Source organism: Panthera tigris, chromosome B1 (assembly GCF_018350195.1).
Source record: "Panthera tigris isolate Pti1 chromosome B1, P.tigris_Pti1_mat1.1, whole genome shotgun sequence".
NCBI classification, from domain to species: domain Eukaryota; kingdom Metazoa; phylum Chordata; class Mammalia; order Carnivora; family Felidae; genus Panthera; species Panthera tigris.
In genome coordinates, this window is record NC_056663.1 from 109,477,879 (window position 1) to 109,505,109 (window position 27,231).

Consider the following 27,231-nt stretch of genomic DNA (forward strand, 5'->3'; position numbering starts at 1 on the left):
GCGGTTTATATACACAAAGGAATACTATGTGGCAATGAGAAAGAATGAAATATGGCCTTTTGTAGCAACACGGATGGAACTGGAGAGTGTTATGCTAAGTGAAATAAGTCATACAGAGAAAGACAGATACCATATGTTTTCACTTATGTGAAACTTATGAGAAACTTAACAGAAGACCATGGGGAAGGGGAAGGAAAAAAAATAAGGTTAGAGAGGGAAGGAGCCAAAACTGAGAACAAACTGAGGGTTGATGGGTGGGAGGGAGGGGAGGGTGGGTGATGGGCATTGAGGAGGGCACCTGTTGGGATGAGCACTGGGTGTTGTATGGAAACCAATTTGACAATAAATTTCATATTAAAAAAAATAAAGAATGGGCTCTATTAAAGCATGTTTTAATGCTCTTGAGCATGATCTAGTTGTAGGAAGCCACAGTGGATAACTGAAGGAGTGAGGTCCTTAATTGGATAAAAAGAGATGAGATCCAGTACAAAAGAAGAGATAATGGTTTTAGCGAAGCAAGGACATTTCATGCAGAAGGGAAGGTAGAGTAGAGACATTGAGATGCACTTGGATTGGTAGAGTTTGTGGTGAAAGAATATGGACATTCGCTTAGGACTGTTCTTATTTTTTCTAAGAAATACGAAACTTGGTCATTAGCTTTAAAAAAGGAGAAGAGAAATGTTGGAGGCTTGAAAGAAAAAGAGAAGGTATAAAATAGAGGTGTGAGAGAGACAGAAAGAGAGAGAAAGAGAGACAGAGAGGGAGGGAGAGAAGATAATGAGCATGCAAATAAAGGAGAATGGATCAGAGAAACTTTAGTACTGAAAAGGTGGTAGGGTCAATGGCTGGAGGTCCCAGTGGGTTTGAAGAATCACTAGTATCGAAGCAAAAGAAGAAGTAAGTGTAATGCTTCAAATCAGGACCCAGAAGTAATATAGTCAGTGGTAATGATATAGTCTTGGTTGTGAGCACAGGAATGGGTAGCTAAAGTAAAAGACACAAGTATTAAGAAATACCATCAAGGATCCAAGGAAAGGGCATTGGATAGGTCATCCGTGTTGTTATGAACTGAGTATTTGTATCCCCTTAAAATCATCTGATGAAACCCTAATCCCAATGTGATAATAGTTAGAGGTGATGCCTTTAGGAGGTACTTAGATCATGAGGGTAGAGCCTTCACGAATGGGACTTGTGCCTTATAAGAAGACGTCAGAGAACTAGCTAGTTCTCTTTCCCCTAGGTGAGGACACAGCAAGAAGGCAACCATCTGCAACCCAAAGGAGGGTCCTCACCAGAACCTGTCTGTGCTGTCATCCTGATCTCTGACTTCCACTCTCTAGAACTGTGAGAAATAAATTTCTCTTATTTAAGCCACCCAGTTTATGGCATTGTGTTATAGCAGTCCAAAATGGTTGGAACAAAGGTGAAATAACAAAGAATGAACACTATGAAGGTACCTATAAAATGAGAAAAATATGTGATCACCAGAGTTCATAGACCACCCTTTAAAAAAAGAAGGAAGATTTGTTCCAGTCACCTGAATTAGTCATACATACACCACACACCCACACACACAGATTGTTTGACCTTCACTATGATCCAGTGCAATTGTCTGTTCAATTTCTGCATAGCTATGACTGATGCGCTCCTGGAGAGGCTCTGTGCTGGCCTCCATGAGATGAACAATATCCATTCGGTTGATCTTGGTGAGACATTCAATGAGACTTGTATCTGGGATATTAGAGAAAAAAAAACAGAAAAACATTTATAATATCTGAGGGGTACTCTTGAAAATCTCTTTCATTTAGTTGCCTTACTAAAATTTTTATATCTGTACAGGAAACAAAGCCCAACTAAAGGTCTTTGTAAAAAAAAAAAAAAAAAAAAAAAAAAAGCAAATAGAAAGGAAGTATGCATAAAATAGTGGGGGAAAGCATAGGCAAAAGCCCTAAAAGTAGAGTTGCCAGATAATATATAGGATATCCTGTCAAATTTGAATTTCAGATTAAAAAAAAAATTAATATAAGTATATCCCAAATACTGCAGGGGGTATACTTATACTAAAAAAATTATCTGTAGGCTCTTTGAAATTTAACTGGAAGCCCTTTATTTTTATTTGCAAAATCTGGCAATCCTACCTAGAAGAATGGTAAGAGAAGGAAAGATAAATGTAGACTGGATGTTTGTAAGGGAGGTCTGTAGGTAGATCTTCAGAGAGGCGTTAGAGGAAGTAGCAAATTTAGCTGAAGAATGAGAGGAAGTAATGGTCTTTATCACTTCTCATTTTATTTGATGTGGTCAGAATATTATACATAAATCATTATAAAGAATATCTACCTGACATCTTTCTGTCATGTAAGTTATTTAGGAGTAAAGGTAATAATACTACCAATAAAACAATGACAAATAAAGTAACTGCGTCCAGTCTCAATATTTAGAAAATTTTAGGACTTTCATAATGTTCCTGTTAGCAGCCAGTGTTTCCGCTGACATTGTTCACGGGAATATAAGAATTTTTATGCAACATGCATATTTTAGAAATATCATAGCTTGTTCTCATTTGCTTACAGTAGCACTTCAGATTGATGGCATTTGTTATTATTTTACTGAATATGCAAGAGAGGGCTTGTTGAATAAGACATATACCCCAACCTTTAGCCTAATGCTTTTTACATACAGTTTCCCACCTACCTGTAGCATGTTTCCCATCCCTTTCCAGCCAGTACTTCAATAGCGCATGACTCTGGTCTTGGAGGGAGTTAGGATTCTCAATTCGAATTTGATGAATTTGCTCCTCAGTGAAATCCAGTTCTCTTGCTAATTCTAGACAAGAAAATATTACTCTAAATACAGTAACTTCAACATTTGAGTCTCTAACACCTTGCCTTGTGATTTTGTAAGTGATGTATTCTTTGTATTGCTGTAATAGGGTTCATTTTCTCCCCTATGTATTAGAAGTGACTCTCAACAGGTCTTTGTTCTTCTAGCACTAATTGTGGATTTTATTAAAACTGGATATAGAATCGATAACTTTCATTGTGGAATCACTAAGTTTGAGACAACTGTTGATACAAATATGTATAATTCAGGCTCAATTAATTCCAAAATGCAGAAGAGACCATTCATACAGGCCTATACTCTTAGCCAAGATAATGAAAAATAAATTACTAAAAATAGGAGTTATAGACTGTTTCTCACTTTTAATCATCATTAGGCAATGTTTTAAGTACTATAAATCCTATTTCTGGATACTTGGATAAATACTGGCTGTGGTTATATTATGGTGGTTGGCTAAACTCCTTTGATTGGATGTCACATGAATAAAAGGTCTGGGAAGCATTAACTGACCTAGGGGAAAAGCCACAAATTTTTCCTTTAAAGTCTACCACTATCACTGTATTTGGACACTTATACATTGTGGTGTGAGTGAGTGAGTGTAAATGAGTGTCTTCTTTGGAGGGCAGTTTGCCGATATCTTTCAAAATTAAAAATATACATACCCTTTATCCAGATATTCAATTCTACTTCTAGTAATGTGCCCTGTAGAGATACTCATGAAAATACACCATTGCACTAGGATATTTGTCATTAACAGGAAACAACCTAAATATCCAGCAATAAAGGCCACTGGTAAAAGTATGATACTTCCATACAGTAAAAATTAAATAGTCATTTCAAAGAATGAATAGATATGTCTACCCTGATGGAATATTTACAAGGAATATTACTGGGGAAAATTGTGCTTACTTTTAAATAACAGACATAGATGTGGGTATTGTATATTTTTTGGAATACATGAGAAAGTGTAAGCAGTTACTTTTGAGGCATGGTGTTAGAAGACCAGATGTAGGTGTGAAAAACTTACTTACTTTTCATTTTATACCATTCTGTATAGTTGTGGGGCTTGAATTTTCAACAAGTATACAGATACTACACTTTATACACAAACACACTTATTTAAAAAACAAACTAAGTAATTCTGAATGTTACCTATTTGTCAATCATGGATATTTTGATGTCCTTCCTTTCCCTAAATCGCTCAATTAAATAAATCTGATTATTATTAACAATTGCTTTAAAATGTTTAAAAGTGAGGACATGACTATTCTTTCTGTTTTGTTATCAATTACCTTTGTTACAGGTTTTACGGAATTCTATGCATCATACTGATTTCATAATTCACTTTCCTTTAAAAAATTATTTAACATACATTATAGCTTTTATGCTTAAATATCCTAATCTCTCAGAAAATTAGTTAAATATCTTATTCATATGTATTTCAACAGGCATCCAAAACAAATTTTAGTACTGTTCACAATGGAGATATCTAATATAAGGTATCTAAAATAGGGAACCCTGGGTTACATCTCCAACCAAATTTTATGACAATTACATCTCACAATGATTTTGAAACACAGTCATCTCCCCAAAGTTTAGGTATCCATAGCTCCCAAAGGAGGATGGTGACATGTAGCATATTCTCAAATCTCCTAATTTAAAGTTCTATTTTTCAATGAATTATTGGGACTTCATCATTTCTGCACAGCAAAGGAAACAATCAACAAAACTAAGAGGCAACCTACAGAATGGGAGAAGATATTTGCAAATGAAATATCTGATAAAGCATTAGTATCCAAAATCTATAAAGAACTTATCAAACTCAACACCCAAAAAACAAATAATCCAGTTAAGAAATGGGCAGAGGACATGACTAGACGTTTTTCCAAAGAAGACACACAGATGGCTAACAGACACATGAAAAGATGCTCAATGTCACTTATTATCAAAGAAATACAAATTTAAACTTCCCATCTGTCAGAATGGCTAAAATTAATAACACAGGAAATAACAGATGTTGAAGAGAATGTGGAGAAAGGAGAACCCTCTTACACTGTTGGTGAGAATGCAAACTGGTGCAGCCACTCTGGAAAACGATATGGAAGTTCCTCAAAAAGTTACAAATAGAAGTACCCTATGACCCAGCAATTGCACTATTAGGTATTTATCCAAAGGATGCAAAAATGCTGATTCAAAGGAGCACATGCACCCTGATGTTTACAACAGCATTAGCAACAACAGGCAAATTATGGAACGAGTCGACATGTCCATCGACTGATGAATGGATAAAGTTGTGGTGTGTGTATACCATTTGCAATGGCGTGGATGGAGCTAGAGTGTACTATACTAAGCAAAACAAGTCTGTCAGAGAAAGACGAATACCATATGATTTCACTCATATGTAGAATTTAAGGAACAAAACAGATGAGCATAGGGGAAGGGGAAGAAAAAAAGAGAGGGAAGCAAACCATAAGAGACTCTTAACTCTAGAGAACTGAAGGTTGCTGGAGGGGAGGTGGCTGAGGGGATGGGCTAAATGGAAGATGAGCATTAAGGAGGGCACTTGTGATGAACACTGGGTGTTGTATGTAAACGATTAATCACTAAGTTCTACTCTTGAAACCAATATTACACTATATGTTAACTAGAATTTAAATAAAAACTTGAAATAAACAAAAAAGAAAGTATTATTTTTCTAAATTCCAGAGATAATAAAAGGCCTGCCCTGGTTCACACAGTGAGTTAATGCAGAGCCTGGATTTTCTAGTTCATAGTTTATTATTCTTTTCACTATTCCACAGTCTTCCTCAAGGAAAGAAACAAAACACACAACTTGTTCATTGTTAACAACACATGGCTGATGCCACTGTTATTTAAGTGAAGCAAATTTTGGTGAAAAAGTGTGTCACACTCATTTTACCTGTCCAGCTGAAGCCAAGGTGATCAGCAATATAAGCCAGCCTTTCCTCGATCCGTTCCTGCTCATCCTGTTGATCTATAGAAGGTCAAAAACAGAATGGCCAAAGGTTGTCTATGACAGGAGAGCAACCATAGTACTGATCATCCAAAAAAGGAAGTCACTTGTCCAAATATTTGATAACAGCACAAATTAGCTATCATATTTTAAATCATTTTAAGTTATGTGTTTGCCTGATTTCTGGAATGGAATGGGGAATAAATGTAATTATAAATCATGAAAACCAACTGCTTCCATATCTCTTTAATCAAGACTAGCCACTGGACATATTATAGAAGTCAATGATTTCTAGTAATTAATTTTAGGACTTTCTTTTTAAATTATCTAAGAAGATACTGCCCACCGGAAGACAATCATCTTGTTCATCAAACAACAGAAAAATCATAAATGGGATGCAGAAGTGGAGTAACTAGTTAGGACCTCCACTATTGCCTGTGGTAGCACAGATCGCTTCCAGGTCATGTCTGAAAGAAATGACATCCAAGATTCATAAGAGACACAGATCATGGGTTAATCAGGCCATCCTGTGTTTTTTCAGTGTGGCCAGAAACAACATCTTCCTTGGTCCTGGTGACCTTGGAAGAAGGGAAGATAAAAGCACATGTATGTGTGTCTGTTGTTTCAATAGGTACCTATGTCTTTTGTGAAATTTTTGTCTGCTTACTACTAAGTAAGCTATATATATATATATATATATATATAGTACTTCCACAAATTGTAATTTTCCCATTCATTTTTTAACCTCAATTAATTAACGGGCAGCATTTTAGGCATCATGACATTTTCTCATAACACAAACTTAAGAATAATAGTCTTTATTGTAGAGATACTGGAAGACCAGAGGCTACTTCTCAAAGCCATCTATGGTTTCCTTTTTTATAATTCAAAGGGCCATCATCCTCTCTCACAGTCACTTAAATCATGCAAAGTTTGAGTTTTTGTTGTCTGCTTTATCTGATAAGAGTAGATTCTTCATTCACCTACTACTAAAACAAAAAGTACATTTTTACCTTATATTTGTTTGCTTAAAGTGTTTACCAATGGTATCTGAAATCCAACCTTTTGAATCAAAAACAGATCCACAACAACTGGAATTTTGGGGTAATGTGAAATCTTCTTGGGCAAATGGCTTCCTAATGATTATAGAATTATTAAGTACAGATTATTTTAAAGTATTTAAGGGTAAGAAGAAAAAGCAACGAATCCTTACCATATGAAACAAACCCCAATATATTCATGTGCAAAAGCCAAAGTGCTTAATTTGAGGCTAAGCCTGGGACTTCAGAGCAACAAAACTCAAAGCTTGCATGGCCTCACGTGCAGCGGCTCGAGAAAGGCAAGATCACCATTGCCTGTTTATCATGTTTATGTTTTCCATAAGCATTCTCATTACTCAATCTTGAGATTGTTTTCATAGACAAAAGTACACAGAGAAAGCACAAAACACAAAGGGCTTACACAAACGCAGTAACCACTACAGAAAGCTTAAAGAAAATGAGACACAAATCACCAAATAAAAGATATACAAAAAACTATATAAAATTTATGACATGCGTAGCACAGGGAATCCCAGTGGCTGGCAAATACCTTCAGCATGGTCATGGCCATTTTCATCAGGGATGCGTTCAATCAGAGTCTCAATGGACTCATCCCAAATGGGCCTTGTGTCAAAGATGTCCTCAGGAATTGAATGCTCGTTCTCAACAGGTGGCAGATTTTCAATTACTGAAACTTCCAGGGCACTACTACTTTCATCATCTGACACTAATTCTTGTTCCCTTTCTGACTGGGTAAGTCTGTCTACTAACTTTGAAGCCTCGTCACTAATCTCCTCAAAGAATTCTATGGAGTTCCTATAAAGGTCAAAGAAATGCTCCTTACTTTCTTTTGTGGGGCTCACGGCCCCCTTGCAGGAAGATGTGGTGCTTTTGCTCTTAACTGGCAATCGGGATGTAAATATCTTTGGTCTTGCGGCCCCCTCTTCTGATTCTAACTCAAGCTCCTCTGCCCTCTCTCTGCTTTCTGTTTCTGCCTCAGTGTAACTTTCAGTTTTTACTGGACATTTGGTCTTTGAGTCCAAAGGACTGGCATCAGATTCAGATTTGCTTCTACTATCCGGTGCTCTGCTTGTCATGTCCTGACCCTGAGGAGCCACTGTTTTCTGGAGACATGAATCTAGATGCGAAAGCTGCTGCTCTACTCTTTGGACAGGTGCTTTCACGGGGATTTTAGACTTTGGTTTCGTTTCATCCTCTTTACTTTCCTCATCCAGGCTGGGTAAAAAATCTTCAGAAAGGGAATTCTCATACTCCACAGATGGAGGCTCTGTGGCTGACGTGGGTATAGTCCTTACAGGAATTTTGGATTTGCTTTCAGTAGAAGGCACATTCTCCATGGGTGCAGTAGGGATTTCAATTACTGATTTCTGTTCCTCTGGGGAAGAATCAGGAGAATCATCATCCCGATCTGAATATACAGACCTAGTAACTGTGGAAAAATCTAACTGAACTTGTATGACTGGTTCAGGGGAGTCATGGCAAGATGTACGTTTCACACTGGACTTAGGAGGCATATCCCCCATATGCATGGTGGGGAGGTCCTTGGCTCCTGCAGAAGGAGCCTCTTCTGTTGATATTTCAGTGGAGGCTGAATTCCCCATGTGGGAGTTAAGTTGAACATCTGAAGCAGGTATTTCCTCTACTTCCTCACTCAGGTCATCTGGAAGTAAGTCTGCTTCATCACTCACTGTTTCTTTTGATTCCGAGAGAGCTAGTGACTCAGCTGATGTCTCCCGTTGTGGGGGCTCAGCCGCAGGACTCCCTTCTTTCATGTCTTCAGAGAGAGTCTCTTCCCTGGATTCTTGCCCAATTTGGAAAAAGTGAAAACTTTCATCTGCATAGGACCTTTTGGTCATATCAATGGCACCACTTCGGGTCATCTCAAACAATTTTCCTTCCTGAAAGAGAAATGGATTTTGCTCACTGGTTGGAGTCCCCTCTTCAGTTGGGGTCCTTGCAGGAGTGGTGTCAGGGGTGGTGCCCTGTGACTGTCTGTCTACCATCAAACCAAATATCTTCTGCTCTTCCTCTTTCACTCGAGCTTCAAAGGCTTCATCATCCTCACGGATTTCACTCCAGGAATCAGAATCCACATCGGTTTTTGTGATGATGACTTTGCTAATTTGTTCACCAACGACTGCTGCTGTATTTGGTATAGAAGGCTCTAAAGATGAGGGGCCTTTCTCTGATTGCGGTTCCCACAAGGTGCTTTCTTGTTTGGATTCTTTTTCCATATTTTGGTTCTCAAAATTAGATTCTTCACTTGAAATAGTTCCACTGGAGGAGCTTGTTACCACTACATCTTCGACAGAGGATTTGATGGGAACAGAATACACTTCAGAAGAGTGAAAACTTGTGTGTCCTGCATCTGTTTGGGTTTTGCTTTCTTCACTGGAGAAAAAAGATTGGGAAGGAACATTTTCATAAGGGCTTATTATTTGAGGATCGTAGATTTCATCAGTCTCAGCTGGGTCAGACACAGGAACATCCATGGACAATTTATCGGTTTGAGTAGTAATCGACGAGTCTTGAGTGGAATAGTCCTTTGGTGAGTTCTCAAATTCTTGGTCAGTTTTGGTGTCTTCCATTTTTGAAGAAGATGGAGAGGCGATGTCTTCATCTAATTCTTTTCCTTCAGATGCTGGACAATGAGGAAAAGAGGACAAAGATGAAGAGCTTTCACTGGGGTAATCTACTTGTAGAGATTCCACTCTAGAAACATTAAGCTCTTCTCCTTCTGTGTTTTTGTCATCAGTGTCTTGGAGAGGTAATGATTCTTTATGGATAACTAGCTGCTCATTGATTTCTCCTCCAGTGGGGCTGCGGAGACCTGAAGATACAGGAGTTACTGAGCCGCTAGGACTCCCAGCCTCACACCCACGGCCATCACAGACTTCTGGTTGATCAGCACATCTGTTCAGATCATCATAAGATGTATCTGGGCCACTGGAAGAAATGGTATGACTGTCTTCAGGTATGTGGGGTTCATGATCTTTTTCTTCCTCTGATTTACCTGATTCTTCCTGAGTATCTTCATTCATCTTGAAAGTATATTGTTTGGAAACAATAGGTTGAAACTGTACTTCTTCAGGACTAGAATTGGAGTCTATGCTGGATGGAAGTGGGGAAGGAGGCTGCACTCGAATAACTGGCTCTGGTATGAGGCCTGAGTCAGCACCTTGTTTCAGCTGTGCCAATTCAGGTTCACTTTCTGAGGAGGAAGAGGCCTTTCTGCTCTCTGATGTTACTACCACAGGGACATTGCTTTCATCCTCCACACTCTCCATATGTTTTGGTTCATCCACACCTGCTAAACAGTCAGCATCTGGGTCAGAGGATGAAGAAGATTCTTCTTGCTTGGGTTCTTTTCTGTAGTCCCTTTTCTGCTTTGCTTCTTGTTCAAGTTCATCAAATGTTTTGACTTTGGTTACCATTTTAAACATTTCCTCTTCAGGTGTGAATCTCTTTTTCTCCCCATTTTCCAAGTCATCCTCCTCTGCACATTCATGAATTACAGCTGGTTTGGGTGTGCTTGTATCTGTGGCTTTGGGTGTAACCTCATAACTAATTTCTTCAGAGCTGGGGGTGTCAGGAGAAAGGGGGCTCTTCCCTGAGCTCTCTACCAGTGATGTCTGCTCAAGACTGTCGTCTTCAGCACTGCCGTCTGGGTCTCGGAGCAGCCGGGACCGCATCGAGGCCACTTCCGTGAAGATTTCTGTTTTGGCTACGGCTGCAGGAAGAGGAAAGTGACTTGGGAGAACTCCAGCCTTCATCTTTGGTTCCACAGGACTGCTTTCAAGAGAGTCACGGCAAGGGGATTCTTTCAGAGGACTTGGCTCCAGAGAATCTGGAGTTTTGTGTGAGGAGTTATCCTCTAGCACAGGGCTGGCTTCCAGGGAGTCTCTGTGGCTCACTGCAAATGATTCATCAGCACCAGGGCTGAGGACCTCACTATCTCGGCTAGGGAGTGCAAGTTCTAACCCTTGGGGACTTCTAGCTACTCCCTGGGGCTTTGATTCAGCCCCTGTGCCTGTCTTTACAGAAGCATCAGGCAGTGGAGAGGACTTGGTCTCATCTGAGGGCTCGGTGGTTGTGGATTTCTGAGCTTCAGTATCAGTTTGTGTCTTGTGGGCTGAACCACCATATGTAAGTTGACCCTCATCAGAGGATGCTTCCTCAGGCAATTCTTTGGGTGTTTCTTTTGCTAACACACTACAGCTGCCAAGGGAATCATCTTCTTGTTTGGGGCGTGTGTCTTTGGAAGGCTCTAGGGTGGTCTCCTTCAGCAAACACTCAGCTGAGGGCTCTGTGCCTTCAGTGACTAGAGCACCTTGCTCTTCAGAACCATCAGTAATGTCTTTTATTGAGGGATGTTCTTTTTCAGAACGAATTTCTGTTGGTGCTTCTAACTTGGTAGGTTCGCTTATTTCCCCAATTTGCTCCTCATTTTTCTTTGGTGAGAAAGAAAGGCTTTCTGGGCTTGTCTCAGGGGTCTCTGCTAGGCCCTCGTGCTTGTAGCTTTCTTCTGAACTAATCTGAGGGGTCCCTTCCATCAGGCTGCCACATGGAGAACCTGCCACCCCTTCAGGCTTTAGGCTCTCAGAACTGCCATCCAAAGCACCACTTTGTAAAGACAGAGCTGGAAGAAATTCATCTTTCATGTAATCTAGTGGAAATGTTGTATTGAAAGGACTAGTGAGCACTTGGTCTAGGTGAAGCTGTACTTCTTCAGTCTCCTCACTCATTCGGAACTGTTGGTATTTGTCATTGTCTTCCAATTCTTGCTTAATGACATCAGAAAAGTCAGTGGAGGTCTTCCTGTCTGGGCTGATCTGGAGATCCAGGTCTCCCTGTTCATCAGCCAGCTTTTCTTTGGGGACTTCGCTCTCTTTATGGCTTTCTTCTTCTGGTGCTGACTGAACAGGTTCAGGTGTTTTGTGGCCAAGAACTTTCTCCTTCTCTACAGCTACCTCTTCTCTCTTAAGCCCTATGGAGGAAGCACGGACCGCTCTTTTGGATTCGGTAACTCCCGTTACCACAAATCTCTGACCTCGTTTGACTGTGTGACTCTCTGTTTTCTGTGTTTCTCTCTGGGTTGGCATCTGCCCCTTTTCTTTTTCTACCCGAACTTTGCCTTTTTCTTGTGGCTGCTTTTGTTTTGCGGATTTGTGCTCAAAGAGTCCAGTCTTATGTTTAGATGGGTCCTGACCTGACTGGAAAGCCTTCATCAACTCCCGAACAGACATGGTCTCCTCGATTCTTTCTGTTTTTGAGGTGGGGGATACAGGTGGTTGCTTTTCTGTTTTCCCAGAAGGCGACACAGGCAAGTGTTTCTCAGTTTTCCCAGAGGTTGATACAGGTGGATGCTTTTCCATTCTTCCAGCTGGTGATACAGGCAAGCGTTTTTCTGTTCTCCCGGGTGATACTGGGGCATGGGCATGTTTCTCTGTTCTCCCAGAAGGCGATACAGGTGGGCGTTTGTCCATTTTACCTGAAGGTGAAACAGGTGGGTGTCTCTCTGTTTTTGTAGATGACACAGGGGAGTGTCTTTCAGTTTTTGTCGAGGGTGACACAGGTGAGTGTTTCTCAGTTTTACTTGATGATGACACAGGTGAGTGCCTTTCAGTTTTTGCAGAGGGAGACACAGGGGAGTGTTTCTCAGTTTTACTTGATGGTGATATTGGAGGATGCCTTTCAGTTTTTGTAGAGGCAGAAAGAGAAGAGTGTCTTTCTGTTTTAGAAGAGGGTGATGCTGGTCCATGCCTCTCTGACTTCGGAGAGGGTGATACAGCTGGATGTGTCCTGTGGGTTATCTTTTTTGGCACATCCTCTTTGCCTTTGACGCGGACAGGCAACTTGCTTCGACCTTTTTGTTCATCTTCCACTCGTTTCTGAAGGGCCTTTACTTTGTCCTTTATGGAACCAATGGGAGTCTCTTCTATCAAAGGTGAAGTGGCCTTTACGGTGGGAAGAGGCTCAGGGGCTAAACCGGTGTCTTCATCTAATGACTCTTCGGAACTACATTTTTTAAGTTCACTTTTTTCTGTACTACCTTGTACGCTTTCCTCTTTTTGTTTCTGTTTTTCTTTTAATTTCCTTCTCACTGGCTTCTTTATGCCCAGGCTTGGTTTGTGTTGTTTCTGTGCACTCTGTGTCTCACCGGGGGGTGTGTCTTTCCCTTCATTTTCAGAGCCCCTGCCCACAGCCAGGGCCTCACATTTCTCCCCTGCTATCTCCTGAGCTGTCTGCTGTTTCTTTTCATGAGGAGACACATACGACTTTAGATCCTCAGTAAGGTAGTTCACTAGCCCAGTTGAGTCTTTCTCTACTTTTACGTCACCCTCTTTATCTATCCTAACTTCTACACACGGGTATTCGGTGATTTCTAAGGGTGCCTTTAGCTTAGCCTCCTCTATTTCCTCATCACTGACAATTACCCATTCCTCTTCCACTAATTCTCTCTCCGACTGAGACCTCGGCACACTGCCTTCATCTCTCGTGCAGGTTCCACTTCTCAGGATTTCATTCACTTTCTCTAAGTCCTCTTTAACTCTTTCAACAATTTCAAAAGGCTCTCCTGGCTCTTCCTCAGCAGCCTTCACCAGCTCCTTCACTTTGATAGAACCTGCCCTATCAGACACATCTGTGGTCAAGATGGCGGTCATTTTGATCAAATCTTGTTTCATCTCAGAAACTTCAGAGAGCAAGTCCGGACTGGCTAGGACAGGAACTTCATTAACCAGATGACTTTTCAGGACAGATGTTTCTGTAGATTCTGTCTCATCATCTTTGATGTGAATGAAAAACATTGAAAGTAAAATGGAAATCAAAAAATATATTGGCAAATGTAATCAGGACTGAAACAACACAGTGTCTTTTCCTGTTGTGGCGGGAGGGACAACAAAATGGGCTGGGAATGGTGGATCCACAAGGTCTCAGGATACAAAAGCAAAGCAAGGCTAACGGAAAAAAAACTGAAAAGGAAAAATGAGCAGGAAATAACTTGCTTAATTTTCTCACTTGTAGCACATTCACACATACAACAAAGCTGTAACAAATAGCCAAGACAGACAGACAGACACACACACACACACACACACACACACACACACACACACCATCACAGATCACAACAAAGAACGAACGCAGTGAAATTACACAGAGGTATCTCAAGATTGTTCAGATGTTACAGATCAATGTTGAAAAAAATATAAACATGGGAAAAAAAGGAAAAAAGCATTAGAAATTGCAGAAAGTTGATTTCCTCTAGGAGAAAGCCAGTAGTAGCAAACTCAGAATGCCTTCTAATGATGTATATGTGTTTTTTAATCATATAAAAAATCTGGAATTCAGTATGTTTTGTTCTGCCAATATACAATGACTATATTGAAGATGTCTGAATCAGCTGCAAACCGGCATTTCATCTAAGGGAAATTCACACCTAACAATGAAACAAATGGTCTGGTGCTAAGAGGCATGGTCCTTTCCTTGGAGCAACCTCCTGGTTTAGACACATAACGGACAGACCAAGGAGGGAAAAAAGGAAAGGAAAGGAAAGGAAAACAAGAAAACAACCAAACAACAACTGTGATTAAACATATATGTGAGTCCAAAGTTAAAATGTGATGCATGGCAATCCAAATCAGAGACAGTCACACAGGACACACGCACAGTTTATGTAAGCCAAGTTATTTCCATGCAAAGCAAAGATGGAGGAAAACTGGTGGCCAAGGTGGCCTTGCTGAAATGCACGGGCAGGAGGATGGGTTGGAAATTAGAACAAGTGTGTAAAACGTTACTGTGGTGAGGCGTATTTAATTCCACACAAGTCTGTACCTAAGGCGCTGAGTGTCTTATATTTGAGGTATAGGTAGTGGGGACCTGCACCCATTCACAGCAAAAAAGGAAAACTCAAACTCGTTTAGGATTTGCTCTTGAAAAGAACTGGGAAAGTGTCTCTTCAATAGAACCCTTCTTTAGAGATAATTTTACACCTAGATGAAGATCATTTAATGATTGTCTTTAAACTAAAAGAAAACCAAACACGAGTCTATATTTAAGCTTTAAAATATATTTATAACACCTAGAATCTGGGTCATCATAGCAACACAGTAACTTTTTTTTCTTTTTTAAATGACTCAGCGGTGGGGGGGGGGGGGGGATTGTATTAAATTTTAACTTCTACCAGCTAGCATTCAAGGAACAAAAGAAAGGCCATTTAAATAAACCTAGTAGCCCTGAAGAAGAAAGCAAGATAATAAAACAAAATCTCTTTTTAAGAAAAGGAGTTAATTAATGCAATAATAATGTCACTTTTTTAACAAATAAAAGTGCCTTGAGAGAATCAGTACTTGTTGAGGAGACATACTCTGTGAATATGCATATATAATGATATATTAAAATAATTTATATTGATGTAAATTTATTCAAGTATAAGCCAATGAAAACATTCAGAATTTCAAATAATCTAGTCCTGAATGTCAATTTAATATAAGAGCAAAGAGACTCAATCAAAAGTATTCCAATAACTTAGTTGTAATTTACATTGTACTAAGTCTTCAAAAAAAAAAAAAAAAACAAAACAAAAAAACCCCAAAAAAACCCCAGATCATTGCACAGGGTCAGATGACCATATCTAGTGGTCATTAAACATGGTTCTATGTTTCCTCCTTTTGGAATTAGCACCCTGAAATACAGTGAATAAAAATGAATTTTTAAATGAATAAACGTTAAAAATTGGTATTTTTTTCCCTAAACCATTTGGGGCATAAAAACAAAAAAGAAACCTGAAAAATTCAACTTTTTCCACACAAGAAGCCAGAAACAGGCCAAAACACTAAACTGTTAATGGATTGCTACAAACCCGAAACGAGTTCTAAGACAGCTCTCTTAAGGTCTGTGAAAACCAGTTGTGTCTGTACTAAATTATGTTTGGGATTTGCACCATTATTTAAAGTTACCCCTATAATGGCACACTGTTGTGATTAATAATTTCATCCAGGAGTTTTTGATCTTTGCATTCTTGGTTCTTTTTTTTTCTTCCCCAGAAAGTTTTCACAAAAGTCCGTTAGACCTCAGCCCTAAAGAAGTCAGTTACACTTCACCACAGTAAGAGGTGCTAGGTGGTGGGGGTGGGGGGAGGGTTAGCTTTAGCTGAGAACTATTAAGACAGTATCACTTTTGCAGGTGTAGCCTACAAAAATAATGAGCCCTCTGCCCAAGTCAGTGTTGCTTGATATAAAAAGTGATACTGTCATGTCAGTGCTTAAAAAAAAAAAATGAGATGACAATGTTATGCTAACAAATGGACAAAAACGGTAGGGTGGGTTTCTAAACAAGCATAACAGCAGTAGCAGGGTTAACAGGGGTATCAAAAGAAAGTGAATGCTTAGATGAATAATAATTGCATTTTACTGCTAATTAGCTCATTAAGATATTTTTGTAATTTAACTGGCCAAGCTGCTTTTCTAAATTTATACATTAATGATTAATAAGGACAATATAAAAATATAATAATTATAGTGGTTAGTAATGGCAACTAGCTTGCATCTTAATTCATGCTTCTCTTTATTGTAGCCAGCTTTCAAACAAATTCAATTTTATTTAAAATCTTACTTTTTTCTGATGTCATATCGATCTGAAAGAAAAGATACACAAATTGAATGGTTACAAATTGCATCTTGTTTCACAGCCCCTGATGTGCAAGTAAGCTCCTATTGATAATCACAGCCATGGGGAGACACCATAAACCAGAGGAAGGTCAGAGTAATTTGCTACAGTTCTTCCTGAGAGTCTCCTGGATTCTTATCATAACTTTGAAAAAACAAATCTCCTTTCTAGGCACTATAGGTGGAAAGTACTTTTTAACATGTCATTCCTAGGAAGATGTGATCCAGGGTGTGTTTGATGTTAGAAATACATATTTATTAGGTGAAGGGCCAGGAAAAGTGCAAAATAGGGGTTAGACAGTAAGTGTCAATTTAGTTGTGAAAAAGAAGGAAAGAACAAAGAGCATGCCAGGTAATACATTCTACAGAAGTAGTTTCAGTATCATTAATTACAAGCCAAAATTCCAAATCCTGAAAAGGATCCAGGAAACTGGATCTACTGCCCTGAACAGTTCCTGAGAATACTCAATAGAGAAATCATAAACCTAACACAAGAAACTCACTTAAACACAGCAAAAATGGTTTGAGGGGCACCTGGGTGGCTCAGTCGGTTAAATGTCCAACTTCGGCTCAGGTCATGATCTCACAGTTTGTGGGGTCAAGCCCCACGTCAGGCTCTGAGCCATCAGCCCGGAGTTGAGCTGAGCCTGGAGTCTGCTTCAGATGCTGTGTCTCCCTCTCTCTCTGCCCCTCCCCCACTTGGGCGCGCGCATGTGCACGCTCTCTCTCTCTCTCTCTCTCCCCCAAATAAATGTTAAAAAAAAATGGTTTTAAAACTGCATTGCTCTTCTAAGAAGGTGTGTAGGTCCAATTTTGAACAGCTCTGGTGATAGAAGCACCAAGTGCAGGAGGGAAACGGAATATGTGAGCCAAAAGAGTGACTCTCCAGTTGAGGGAAAGGATGACATCAGTCTTGTTGCAGTGTACTATGTATATGGTTACACATGGTGGGACCATGAGTCTATAATCACCCCTCTTGTCCTGCTCCACTGCCAGAGTAGGAGGAAAAGTGAATTCAGGGGGATCCTCTGCACTGAAAAGGCCTTACATTTTGGGCTGGTGAGTACAAGAGTATTTATTATATTTTTCTTTATGTTTTTGTATTCCAAATCCATCAGACTAACATTAAAAATATAAAACTAGTATTATTGAAAACATTTATGTGCAATTATTAACAACTGCATTTGTCTATCTTAGAAACAGGAACCAGCATGTAAATAGGAAAGGAGAAGGTATTTCCCAATGATTTCTTTCATTTCTATGATAATGTTTGGGCACCTTCAAATCTTTATAAGGAAAACAAACACACATGTGCCTGAAGAGGTCTAATTCAAATGGTTCTTTATTCAAGGTAACCTCTCTAAGACTCGCTTTCTTCACCTATGATATAGCATCTATGATATGACAGCACAGCCCTCACAGAGCAATTGTGAGACATTAGTGCTAATGAGGTACGTGGAGCACTTAATAAAGAATCTATTTTATGAGAAATGCTCACTAGTAGAGATCTGCATTATAATATTATAGGCTAATGGTTGAGCTATACACTCAAAACTTATAGTTCTTGGTCTCAGTGGTTCTCAAACTTTGTGGTCCTAAGGCTCCTTTACACTCCTAAAAAGGGACTGAGAACCTTGAAGAACTTCTGTTTATGTTTGATATACACAAGTAAATATCTGTTTCATGCATTAAAACTGAGAAAATGCTAGAACCCAAATATACACAAGCAATATGCCAGAGTCAGAGTGATGATATCATCATATGTAATGCAGTCCCCCCGGAAGACTCCTCCACAGCTTGTGGAGATATGGGAAAAAAAAAGGCAAATAATGTCTCAGTAGCATTAAAAACAAGTTTTGACCCCCAGACACCTCCAGATCAACCTTTGAGAAATGAAATAATAGTCTGACCTTCAGTAGTTGGTAGGGAAACATATATTACTGCACAGAGACAGGGTAACAATTTACAGGGGAACACTTTACTATTCTTTGAATTGAGTCTACGAGATGAGATGAGAAGACAGAGGCTCAGAGAGGTTAAGAAAAACCGTGACCCTTCAATTACTAACAACTGTATAACCCTTCTTAGAGCACAGGTTAACTACATGTTCTTCTTAATGGTTAGAGCAAATACAGCCATCAACAAGCAACAGTGTCATATAATTACCTCTTCCTCCTGTTCTTGATCTGACTCTGATTCCTTGCCGCCCCAAGATGCCATGCAAGATAGAAAAAAGAGCAGAAAGAGTAGACAGGATTTAGAAGAAAAGAAAAGATTAAATATGTTGCCAACAAACATCAACAGGCAAGCATACAGACAGCATACTTTTTTTTTTTTTCTAAGAGCTTATAGAAGACAGGCACAAAAATTTTAAAAAGGATTGATTTAAATGCCAAAGTCTGTAGATTCAAGAGGCAAAAGAACCAACATTATATTCTAATTTATTAGTCAAAGGAACTAAAATTATAAATATATTCATTTCAGATACTAGGTTACTAGCAGCCTTAAGGCTTGACATTTAATGGATTTGATGCCGATGTCTACAGAAATGATGATGAATATCCCAGTCATTACAGATGCTGGCTGAAAATCTTAAAAGCCACAAAAAAACATACGGTGAATATATTTTGAATATACAGGTAATATTTAGAAGTTCTATTATAATAAGGAACTACTAAATTCTAAAGTATATCTGAAGTGTACAATGTCGGCATTATTTTCTTTTTTGCTTTGAGCTGCTAAATGGAAAGCTGTCCTGGACCATCACAGCATTAATAATATGTACTGACTTAGAAATATAGTGTAACAATACAGCAAATTCTTTCTTTCATTGCACATTGAAGCTCACTGAAATCGGAGACAAAGTTCATTCATCTTTATATGTCACCCAGGTGGACTGCACAGAAGTATATATGTTGTTATGGTTTTTATATGGCAATCTGTTTCAGTGACTCACAAATCTATAAACTGAAAGTACATTTCGTATCAACTGGAGTGAGATTAGATTATGCTCATTTGGATGGATACACCTATTGCTCTATTCTAACTACTGGAATAACATGTAAGTTTACATGTACAGATAATGTTTCGTTTTTATCACAGAATCAGAATTTGCAATATTAAAACATGATGCTATGAGCTTTTCTCTATGTGACTCATCTCTATTTACAAGAACAACTGGTTAAGAAGAATAGACCATCATGGGTTAAAAAGAAGTGTAGAAAATGCTTTTTTTGTGGAGTCAAGATTTAGGGTTTTAAATGTGTTTCTACTTCTCCTCCAAGTCTCACCTGCCACTTCTCACCCTCCACCCCAACCTCTAGTACACACTCTGACGACCTGCTGCAGCCCCCTATAGGCTGCCACATGCGAGCTTTCTATGGAAAAGATACTGGTTAAAATTGTTCTAAGTAATCAAATAAAGTTATCCCCGACATTTAATTCATTCGGTTGTCATTTTCAACTTGATCAGAGTAAGCAAGGAATTCTGTAATGGTGAGAGGTTTAAATAGAAAGTAATATCTGGCGGGGTGCCTGGGTGGCTCAGTCAGTTAAATGTCCTACTCTTGATTTCAGTTCAGGTTGTGATCTCATAGTTGTGAGATCGAGTCCTGTGTCTGGCTCCACACTGAGCGTGGAGGCTGCTTAGAATTAATTAATTAATTCATTCATTCATTCATTCATTCATTCATTCATTCATTCTCTCTCTCTCTCCACCCCCCCAACCCTCAAAATAAATAAATAAACATCTTTTAAAAATGACTGTTATATGTGCTTGCATTCAGTGCTTTTGCTTTTATTTATTTTAAAGGATTTGAAAATTAAATCCTATACAGACTGAAGTGCACTACAGCAGATTTGACAATACCTTTGTATAAATTGGCAGGGTGATGTTTAAGTTGCAAATAGCTTGATGCACCAGGCCTCTTGTGGATTTGGGCTCTTTCATAAATGATAGTCGCCCGCAAGGTTCCTGAGTCGTATCACGTACCTTGAAGGAAAAAGGCATACATGCTTCACCCAGATATGATGTATATAATTTATTTTAATTAGAGGATACTCAAAAGAATGAGGAAGAAATAAATTCATTGATAATGCCAAGGATTTAGAGGTGTTCCTTTCTTTTGCTATTATCATTTAGAATGACTTTAAAAAAATCATTCAGCTTTTAAAAAATTTTTTTTTTAAATTTAAAATTTTAAATTTAAATTTTAAAAAATTGCTGAAATTTTTTGTGCCAGAAATGGCACAACAAAAGACTCAGAGATCTGGGGAAAGCTTAATAGATTTTTTAAAAAGTTAAAAGAGGTGTACTGACATATACTTGGAAAATAATAAGGGATTAAAATAAGTCACTGCTGACAAACCGTTTGGAATTAGTAGTCTAAAGTCAGTGTAATAAAAACTGATGGAGACCAGCTTCTATCTTGTGAGGATTGAACATTATTAGGACTTCTAGAACAGTGAAATACACTGAGAAATAAGAAAAAAATGAGTGACTGGAGAAATAGATAACAGAATTATTACTTCCTTTTAATTTCATGAATCTCTCCATCACACATTTTTGTCCCTCTTTATAATTGGACTCTAGAATGAAATGTGTGTCCATTAAGGCCAAATTCCTAACTTGGATTAAAATTCTTAAACAGGGACAACAGATTCATGGTGTACTGAAGTGTCTCCATAAATGTTTGCTGGATGAATTTTTGAAAGTATATCCAATTCACAGCTCTATCTGGGATGATTTCTTACTAGATTAAGTGAGATCCTGGGTCCTTTGAGAGCTTCTATTACAAAATATTGTCACTTAGAACTCTTTTGGTCTCCACATTAATGATATTCATGCATCTTTAAAAATTAAGCATAAATATTTAAAAGAAATATAGTAAAAAAGAAGAAAGAGACTTCTTTCAAAATTTGGGAAAAATGGCCAGTTTTTCTAAATAACGAATTGGCTATCTGTCCTAATTCTCAGCCTTATGAATTTGAACCTCAAAAATAAAAGTGTTTGGTTTTAGAGGACTTTAAAGTTTCATAGATATGGTTTAAAAAAATTACTGGAAATCATTGAAAAGCAAATATTATCTCCTCCTAAAGGAAATCAAATCCTTACTTGATCTTAAATAAAAGGCATTACAAAATTTCATGTATATATTACCTTGACAAAGAGAGGAAGTCGGTTTTCTTTAAAGGCAAAAAAACTGAATATATGATGTTGGCCACTCTTGGTTAATGGCACCAGGTTGCCAAAACAATCAACATAGATTGGTTTTCCTTCTAGTACCTGATGAAAACAGAGAAAAATAACATATAGTATAATAGCTATAATTATCACGTGTTATTTACATAAAAAAAGTGGTGATGCTACTTGGACCATGAAAATTCTTAAAATACACATATATAATCTTTAAATTGCTGACTGACATTTTTGTCTTCATCGGGGACAAAGCATGTGTTAGTACCCCCTTCCTCTTCTTACTGGTATAGGAATTACAGGAATCTTCAAATGCATGGTGGCAGTTTTAATGTTTTCATTTCTAATAGTTTCATGTTACCCCTCCAAAACCAATATCTCTTTAAGTCCCACATTTAAATTTCTGACTGGGTAATTTTTGACATCATAATGAATCAGGTTACTTGACTTCAAAATCCAAAGGCCCACTAGTAAAAAAAAAAAAAATCCAAAATAAGAAAAAGTAATGTAGAAAAGTCCTGGATATGGTACTTTCACATTTACACAAAGGATATACTTCCCAACTGCTTTCTTTACTATTAACCAATAATAAGAAACAACAAGGAAAGATAAAGACATCTAAACTATGACAGTCAGTTATATACTTTACCAATAACTCATAATTTTTCCCAAAATAATCTTCAACAGAGTCCTTTTATCTACTCATACACACTGAGACTGTCCCTATACGCAAACAGGTTAAGAATGGCTGATTTTGGACCTTGACCTTCTAACTGATCAAAATGTGGATTGGTCTTTTTTTTTTTATAGCTCTATTTATTAAATACTATTTTAAATATAATATATTAGTAAGGGTATAAACACCATGTCAATACAAATTATTTTTGTAAATACAGTACCTCTACATCCCTGCTTCTGGCCACCTCAGCAAAATTTTCTTGTTGTTCAAGGGTCTTATCCACCTTATCATCAGTCATGCAGAAACATCTCAACCTGGCTTCAATGGGGTCATGTGACTTGGCAAACACAACAAATTTGGCCATATATGGTACACAGATAATTTCTCTATACACTTGTGATGCAAAGGTAACAGATTCCTGGATTTGCCGACAATCTATCAGCCAGAACCTACAAAAGGAAATAAGGTAAGTTATTTGAAATTTAAAGTACAGCAGCTGAAAAACAACAACAGCAACAACAACAATCCCTTCACTGTGATCAAAACAGTCACTAAATGTTTCTTGGAAAAAGAAGGGAGTGAAGAGGGAGATGATAAGAGAAACTAAAAGGAAAGAAAGAAAGTGAAAGGAAAGGTAGAAAGATGGGAAGGAGCAAGGGAGTTCAGGGGAAGAGAGAAAGATTAGGTGTTTAAAATCAGCTATCAAATGCAGTATTTGTGATTTTCTTCCATAGAGACTCTTCTGAGTATTCAATCTTCTCAACTCTATCTCAGCACTTTAGAATCTTCTAGCATGTGAATTCAGTATCGGACATTATGACAAGTATCTCACTGAATAAGAATTTCTATTTCCTTGATTCCCTTTCCTATTCTTTGTTTCGTTTCCTGAAACTCTTTTCAATAATATCTACACAGCTTTTTTTCATCATTCTTTTCCAGTAACCTCTCCAGACACCAAGGTTGGTAAAACCATTTTAAACAATTTGCTTTTGCTCCAGAACTTCTAAATATTGAATATAATTCATAGAAGAAATTATTTGCTTGTCACCAATTTATGAGTTCTAACCCCAACTAAGTCTGTGACATTGCCTGGCAACTTTCTCCTTGGATATCATTTTATTCAGTATACTAACTTTGCTAAGCTTTTAGCAAAGCTTGAGCCCCCCCGCCCCTCATCTGAGGCCCTAAGAAAGACAACTTCACTGAAAAAGAGGTCATTGATGGACATTTTCCCAATCCGCTATGTATATGTATACATATACATATATGTATATGTGTATATACATATATGTATACATATATGTATATGTGTATATGTATACACTTTCAAAGGTTGTTCCACATCCTCTTGCTCTGAAACGTTTCCTCAACAATGATCACCTTCCTCCTCTTGGCTCATTTCCCATAATCTTTCAACATTCCTGAGATTTCCCTATCGTCTTGGCCTCTCTTTTCTTCAAGTTCTTGATCCATCTCTTTTCTTTTTTTACTGGCTTTGGTAAAATATATATAACAGAAAATTTACCATTTTAACCATTTTTAAGTGTAACCATACGTAAGTGTAACCATTAAATACACTTACAATACCAACTGCTTACTCTATCCCACAAGGCCTTCTATAAACAATGCACAATCCAGCATTACTTCTGAATTATAGATTACCTGGATCATTGTTGCAACCCCCCAGGACGCTTTTGCATTCTATCTTGGCTTCTTTGCTCATGTTACTCTCTTTTCCACTTTCCCAATCTGCTTATTGGGTTCCTACATGTCTCATGAGTTACCTCTTCTCGGACATCCTCTACATCCCAACGCAAACACCCTCTGCTGAATTCTTTAGTAACTCTGGTGGACCTCTCATTCAAAACTTGCCATTGTCTTGCATTAGAGGGTAGATGCCTGAGTGGCAGAGCATACTGACAGAGAGCTCGAGACTCAGTAGCTGAACCTGAGTGGCTGAGACTATAAACATGGGCCATCAAACCCAGGTATTGCTGTGCACTGTTACTGAGCTATTCATGAATCTCTATTTTTTCGTTTCCCCACTAAATAGAAATTTAAGTTTTAACCACTCTCAACTTTAGTTTTCTCATCGGTAAAATGGACACAATACCTCTTGTTCTATTTAAGTCACACAGTTGTTGTAGTTGTCAAATTAAATAATTGGGAAAATGCTTAGCAATCCACTGATCCCAATGCAAATGGGAACTAAATAAACTGACTCTTGTGCGCATGACATAAAATTAGATAGCTTCAGCTTTTAAAAGATGTGTGATATGTAAATGAATAAGACATGGGTAATGGGTAAATGTGTTAGAAGGCATAAGGGTCACTGAAACCTCTAAACCACTTAAGCCAGCCATGGCGGGCTTTGTGTTTTTATTATTCTGTTGGAAAAAGTAGTTCAGGCTATTTTTTGACAGCAGGAAATTTATCTTTCCTAAGACCTTTAGGACTGGAAAAATCAGTGGTGGCTGCTAAAACCAAAGTCAAGGTCATACAGTCAAAGCCGACAATCACTTATTTTTCTTAGATTTTAATTTGACTGGTTGTCCTTTGTTATTGTATCATCACTATTATATTTGCTGGCAGGTCTAGTTTAAAATCTGAAAATGCAGATGATCTTTAAAAGCAAACCAAAAAGATGTACTTTTAAAGGATGTAAGAAACTAAATAAAACAAAAGACAATGGGGAGGGGCAATATCATAGTGGGCTTTTCTGGGCTGCATAACCATACCTGGCAGACACATTGGTTGTAAAGGAAACACATTCATTGACAAATGTTAATGGCGTAGTTCCTGTAATATCTTCCCATTGTGCAGGGGTGGTTCCACCTGAAATAATAGGATTGTTTTTAAAAAAAAATTTGGGCAAAACTCCAGACTTTGAATTGTAAAATAAAGTCACTGTGGTTCTGGCTGTGTTCATCTCTTAGTCCCACCCACCCCTCAAAATGACATATTGGAAACATGTCTAAAAATCACATGCTAAAAAATGACACACTGAAAACAAATAGCAGACACCACCTTTCGAGAAACTTAAGGGAAGTTATTTGAATAAATGCCTCAAATTACTTACCAAGTATTCTATGCTCTGACATTCTTTTTGTTTTAATGTTTCAAGTTTTTATTTAAATTCTAGCTAGCATGTAGTATAATATTAGTTTCAGAAGTAGAATTTGGTGATTTATCACTTACATATAACTCCCAGAGCTTACTTAGCACAACAGGTATGTCCTTAATATCCATAGTCTATCCCCTGCCCACCTCCCTCCATCAACCCTCAGTTTGTTCTCTATAGTTAAGATCAGACTAACACTCTGAAGCTTTGATTGTAATTGCTAGGCTTTGAATATATTTTAAATTGTAGCAGTTGATGATGTGAAAAGATACTTTGATCAACCAAGGAGCTGAATACTTTGTTAAGATAATAAAAAATCCAAGTATTCTTTTATTCCTGAACTTCATTTATTTTATTTTATTTTATTTTATTTTATTTTATTTTATTTTATTTTATTTTATTTTATTTTATTTTATTTTATTTTATTTTATTTTATTTTATTTTAATGTTTTATTTAGTTTTGAGACAGAGAGAGACAGAGCATGAGTAGGAGAGGGGCAGAGAGAGAGAGAGACACAGAATCTGAAGCAGGCTCCAGGCTCTGAGCTGTCAGCACAGAGCCCGACGCGGGGCATGACCTGATCTGAAGTCGGCTGCTTAACCGACTGAGCCACCCAGGCGCCCCCATATTTTTTAACTATCATATTTTATTCATATTTTAAGAAATAAAATTACTTGGGGTACCTGGGTGGCTCAGTTGCTTAAACATCCAACTCTTGATTTCAGCTCAGGTCATGATCTCACAGTTTGTGAGTTTGAGCCCTGCTTTGGATTCTCAATCTCTCTGCATTCTTCCCCTACTTCCTCTCTCTCTCTCTCTCTCTCTCTCTCAAAAATAAATAAACTTTTAAAAAAAGAAATAAAATTTCTTCTGAATTTGTAGTTAAAGGCTGGTAAAAAAAAAAAAAAAAAGGTTGGAAGATATTAAGAGCTCAATAAATACTGAAAGGTGGGTGAACACATGAATGAATGCTAAAGAAATGACCTCTATACATAGAAAAATCACCATGGAGGCTGAGGTGAACTTTCATCCTACTGGAAAATTAAGTTGGCATAGATAAGGATGAAAGAGTCTTAAAGCACTGCAAGAGGAATGTATGTTTGAGATGAAGAAAAATTGTGACTCTAAACTTTCTTAAAGAAGGAAATGAGTTATCATAGAAAGTTCATGGAACCTTATTCTAGTAGGCCTCTAAAATATTAATTCTTAGCAGAAGCACATAACAGAGCAAAACACAAAAATCTAAACACTTTCACATATTTTTTAATTAACAAATAAATTTAAGAAAGTGTTTAGGGGTGCCTGGGTGGCTCAGTCGGTTAAGTGTCCGACTTCAACTCAGGTCACGATCTCGCGGTCTGTGAGTTCGAGCCCCGCGTTGGGCTCTGGGCTGATGGCTCAGAGCCTGGAGCCTGCTTCGGATTCTGTGTCTCCCTCTCTCTGCCCCTCCCCCATTCATGCTCTGTCTCTCTCTGTCTCAAAAATAAATAAACGTTAAAAAAAAAGAATTAAAAAAAAAAGAAAGTGTTTAGCATAAACCCATCTGAATAACTAGATTAGGTGGCACCTAGGCCCACGTGGTATCTTCACTGGATCTTCTACAAGGTCAGGGTGTGCCACAGACACTTTTCGGTCTTACTACTTTTGCTTCCATGCCATGAATGTTGCACATTATAGAGAGACTAACTGTATACC

General features: G+C 38.0%; 1 protein-coding gene across 2 annotated transcripts in view; it reads right to left on the reverse strand.

Annotated features, from left to right (window-relative positions):
• Positions 1-27,231, reverse strand: part of ANK2 (ankyrin 2) — a 240,429-nt gene that overhangs the window by 15,176 nt on the left and 198,022 nt on the right. For both annotated transcript variants that reach the window (XM_042984019.1, XM_042984020.1), the window contains 10 exons: positions 25,153-25,249; positions 22,635-22,863; positions 21,700-21,825; positions 20,410-20,532; positions 18,708-18,740; positions 16,489-16,510; positions 7,403-13,660; positions 5,759-5,833; positions 2,692-2,823; positions 1,588-1,731 (listed from right to left, as the gene is read on the reverse strand). In XM_042984019.1, coding sequence (XP_042839953.1) covers positions 1,588-1,731; positions 2,692-2,823; positions 5,759-5,833; positions 7,403-13,660; positions 16,489-16,510; positions 18,708-18,740; positions 20,410-20,532; positions 21,700-21,825; positions 22,635-22,863; positions 25,153-25,249 — 7,239 coding nt within the window. The remainder of the gene's footprint in view (positions 1-1,587; positions 1,732-2,691; positions 2,824-5,758; positions 5,834-7,402; positions 13,661-16,488; positions 16,511-18,707; positions 18,741-20,409; positions 20,533-21,699; positions 21,826-22,634; positions 22,864-25,152; positions 25,250-27,231) is intronic.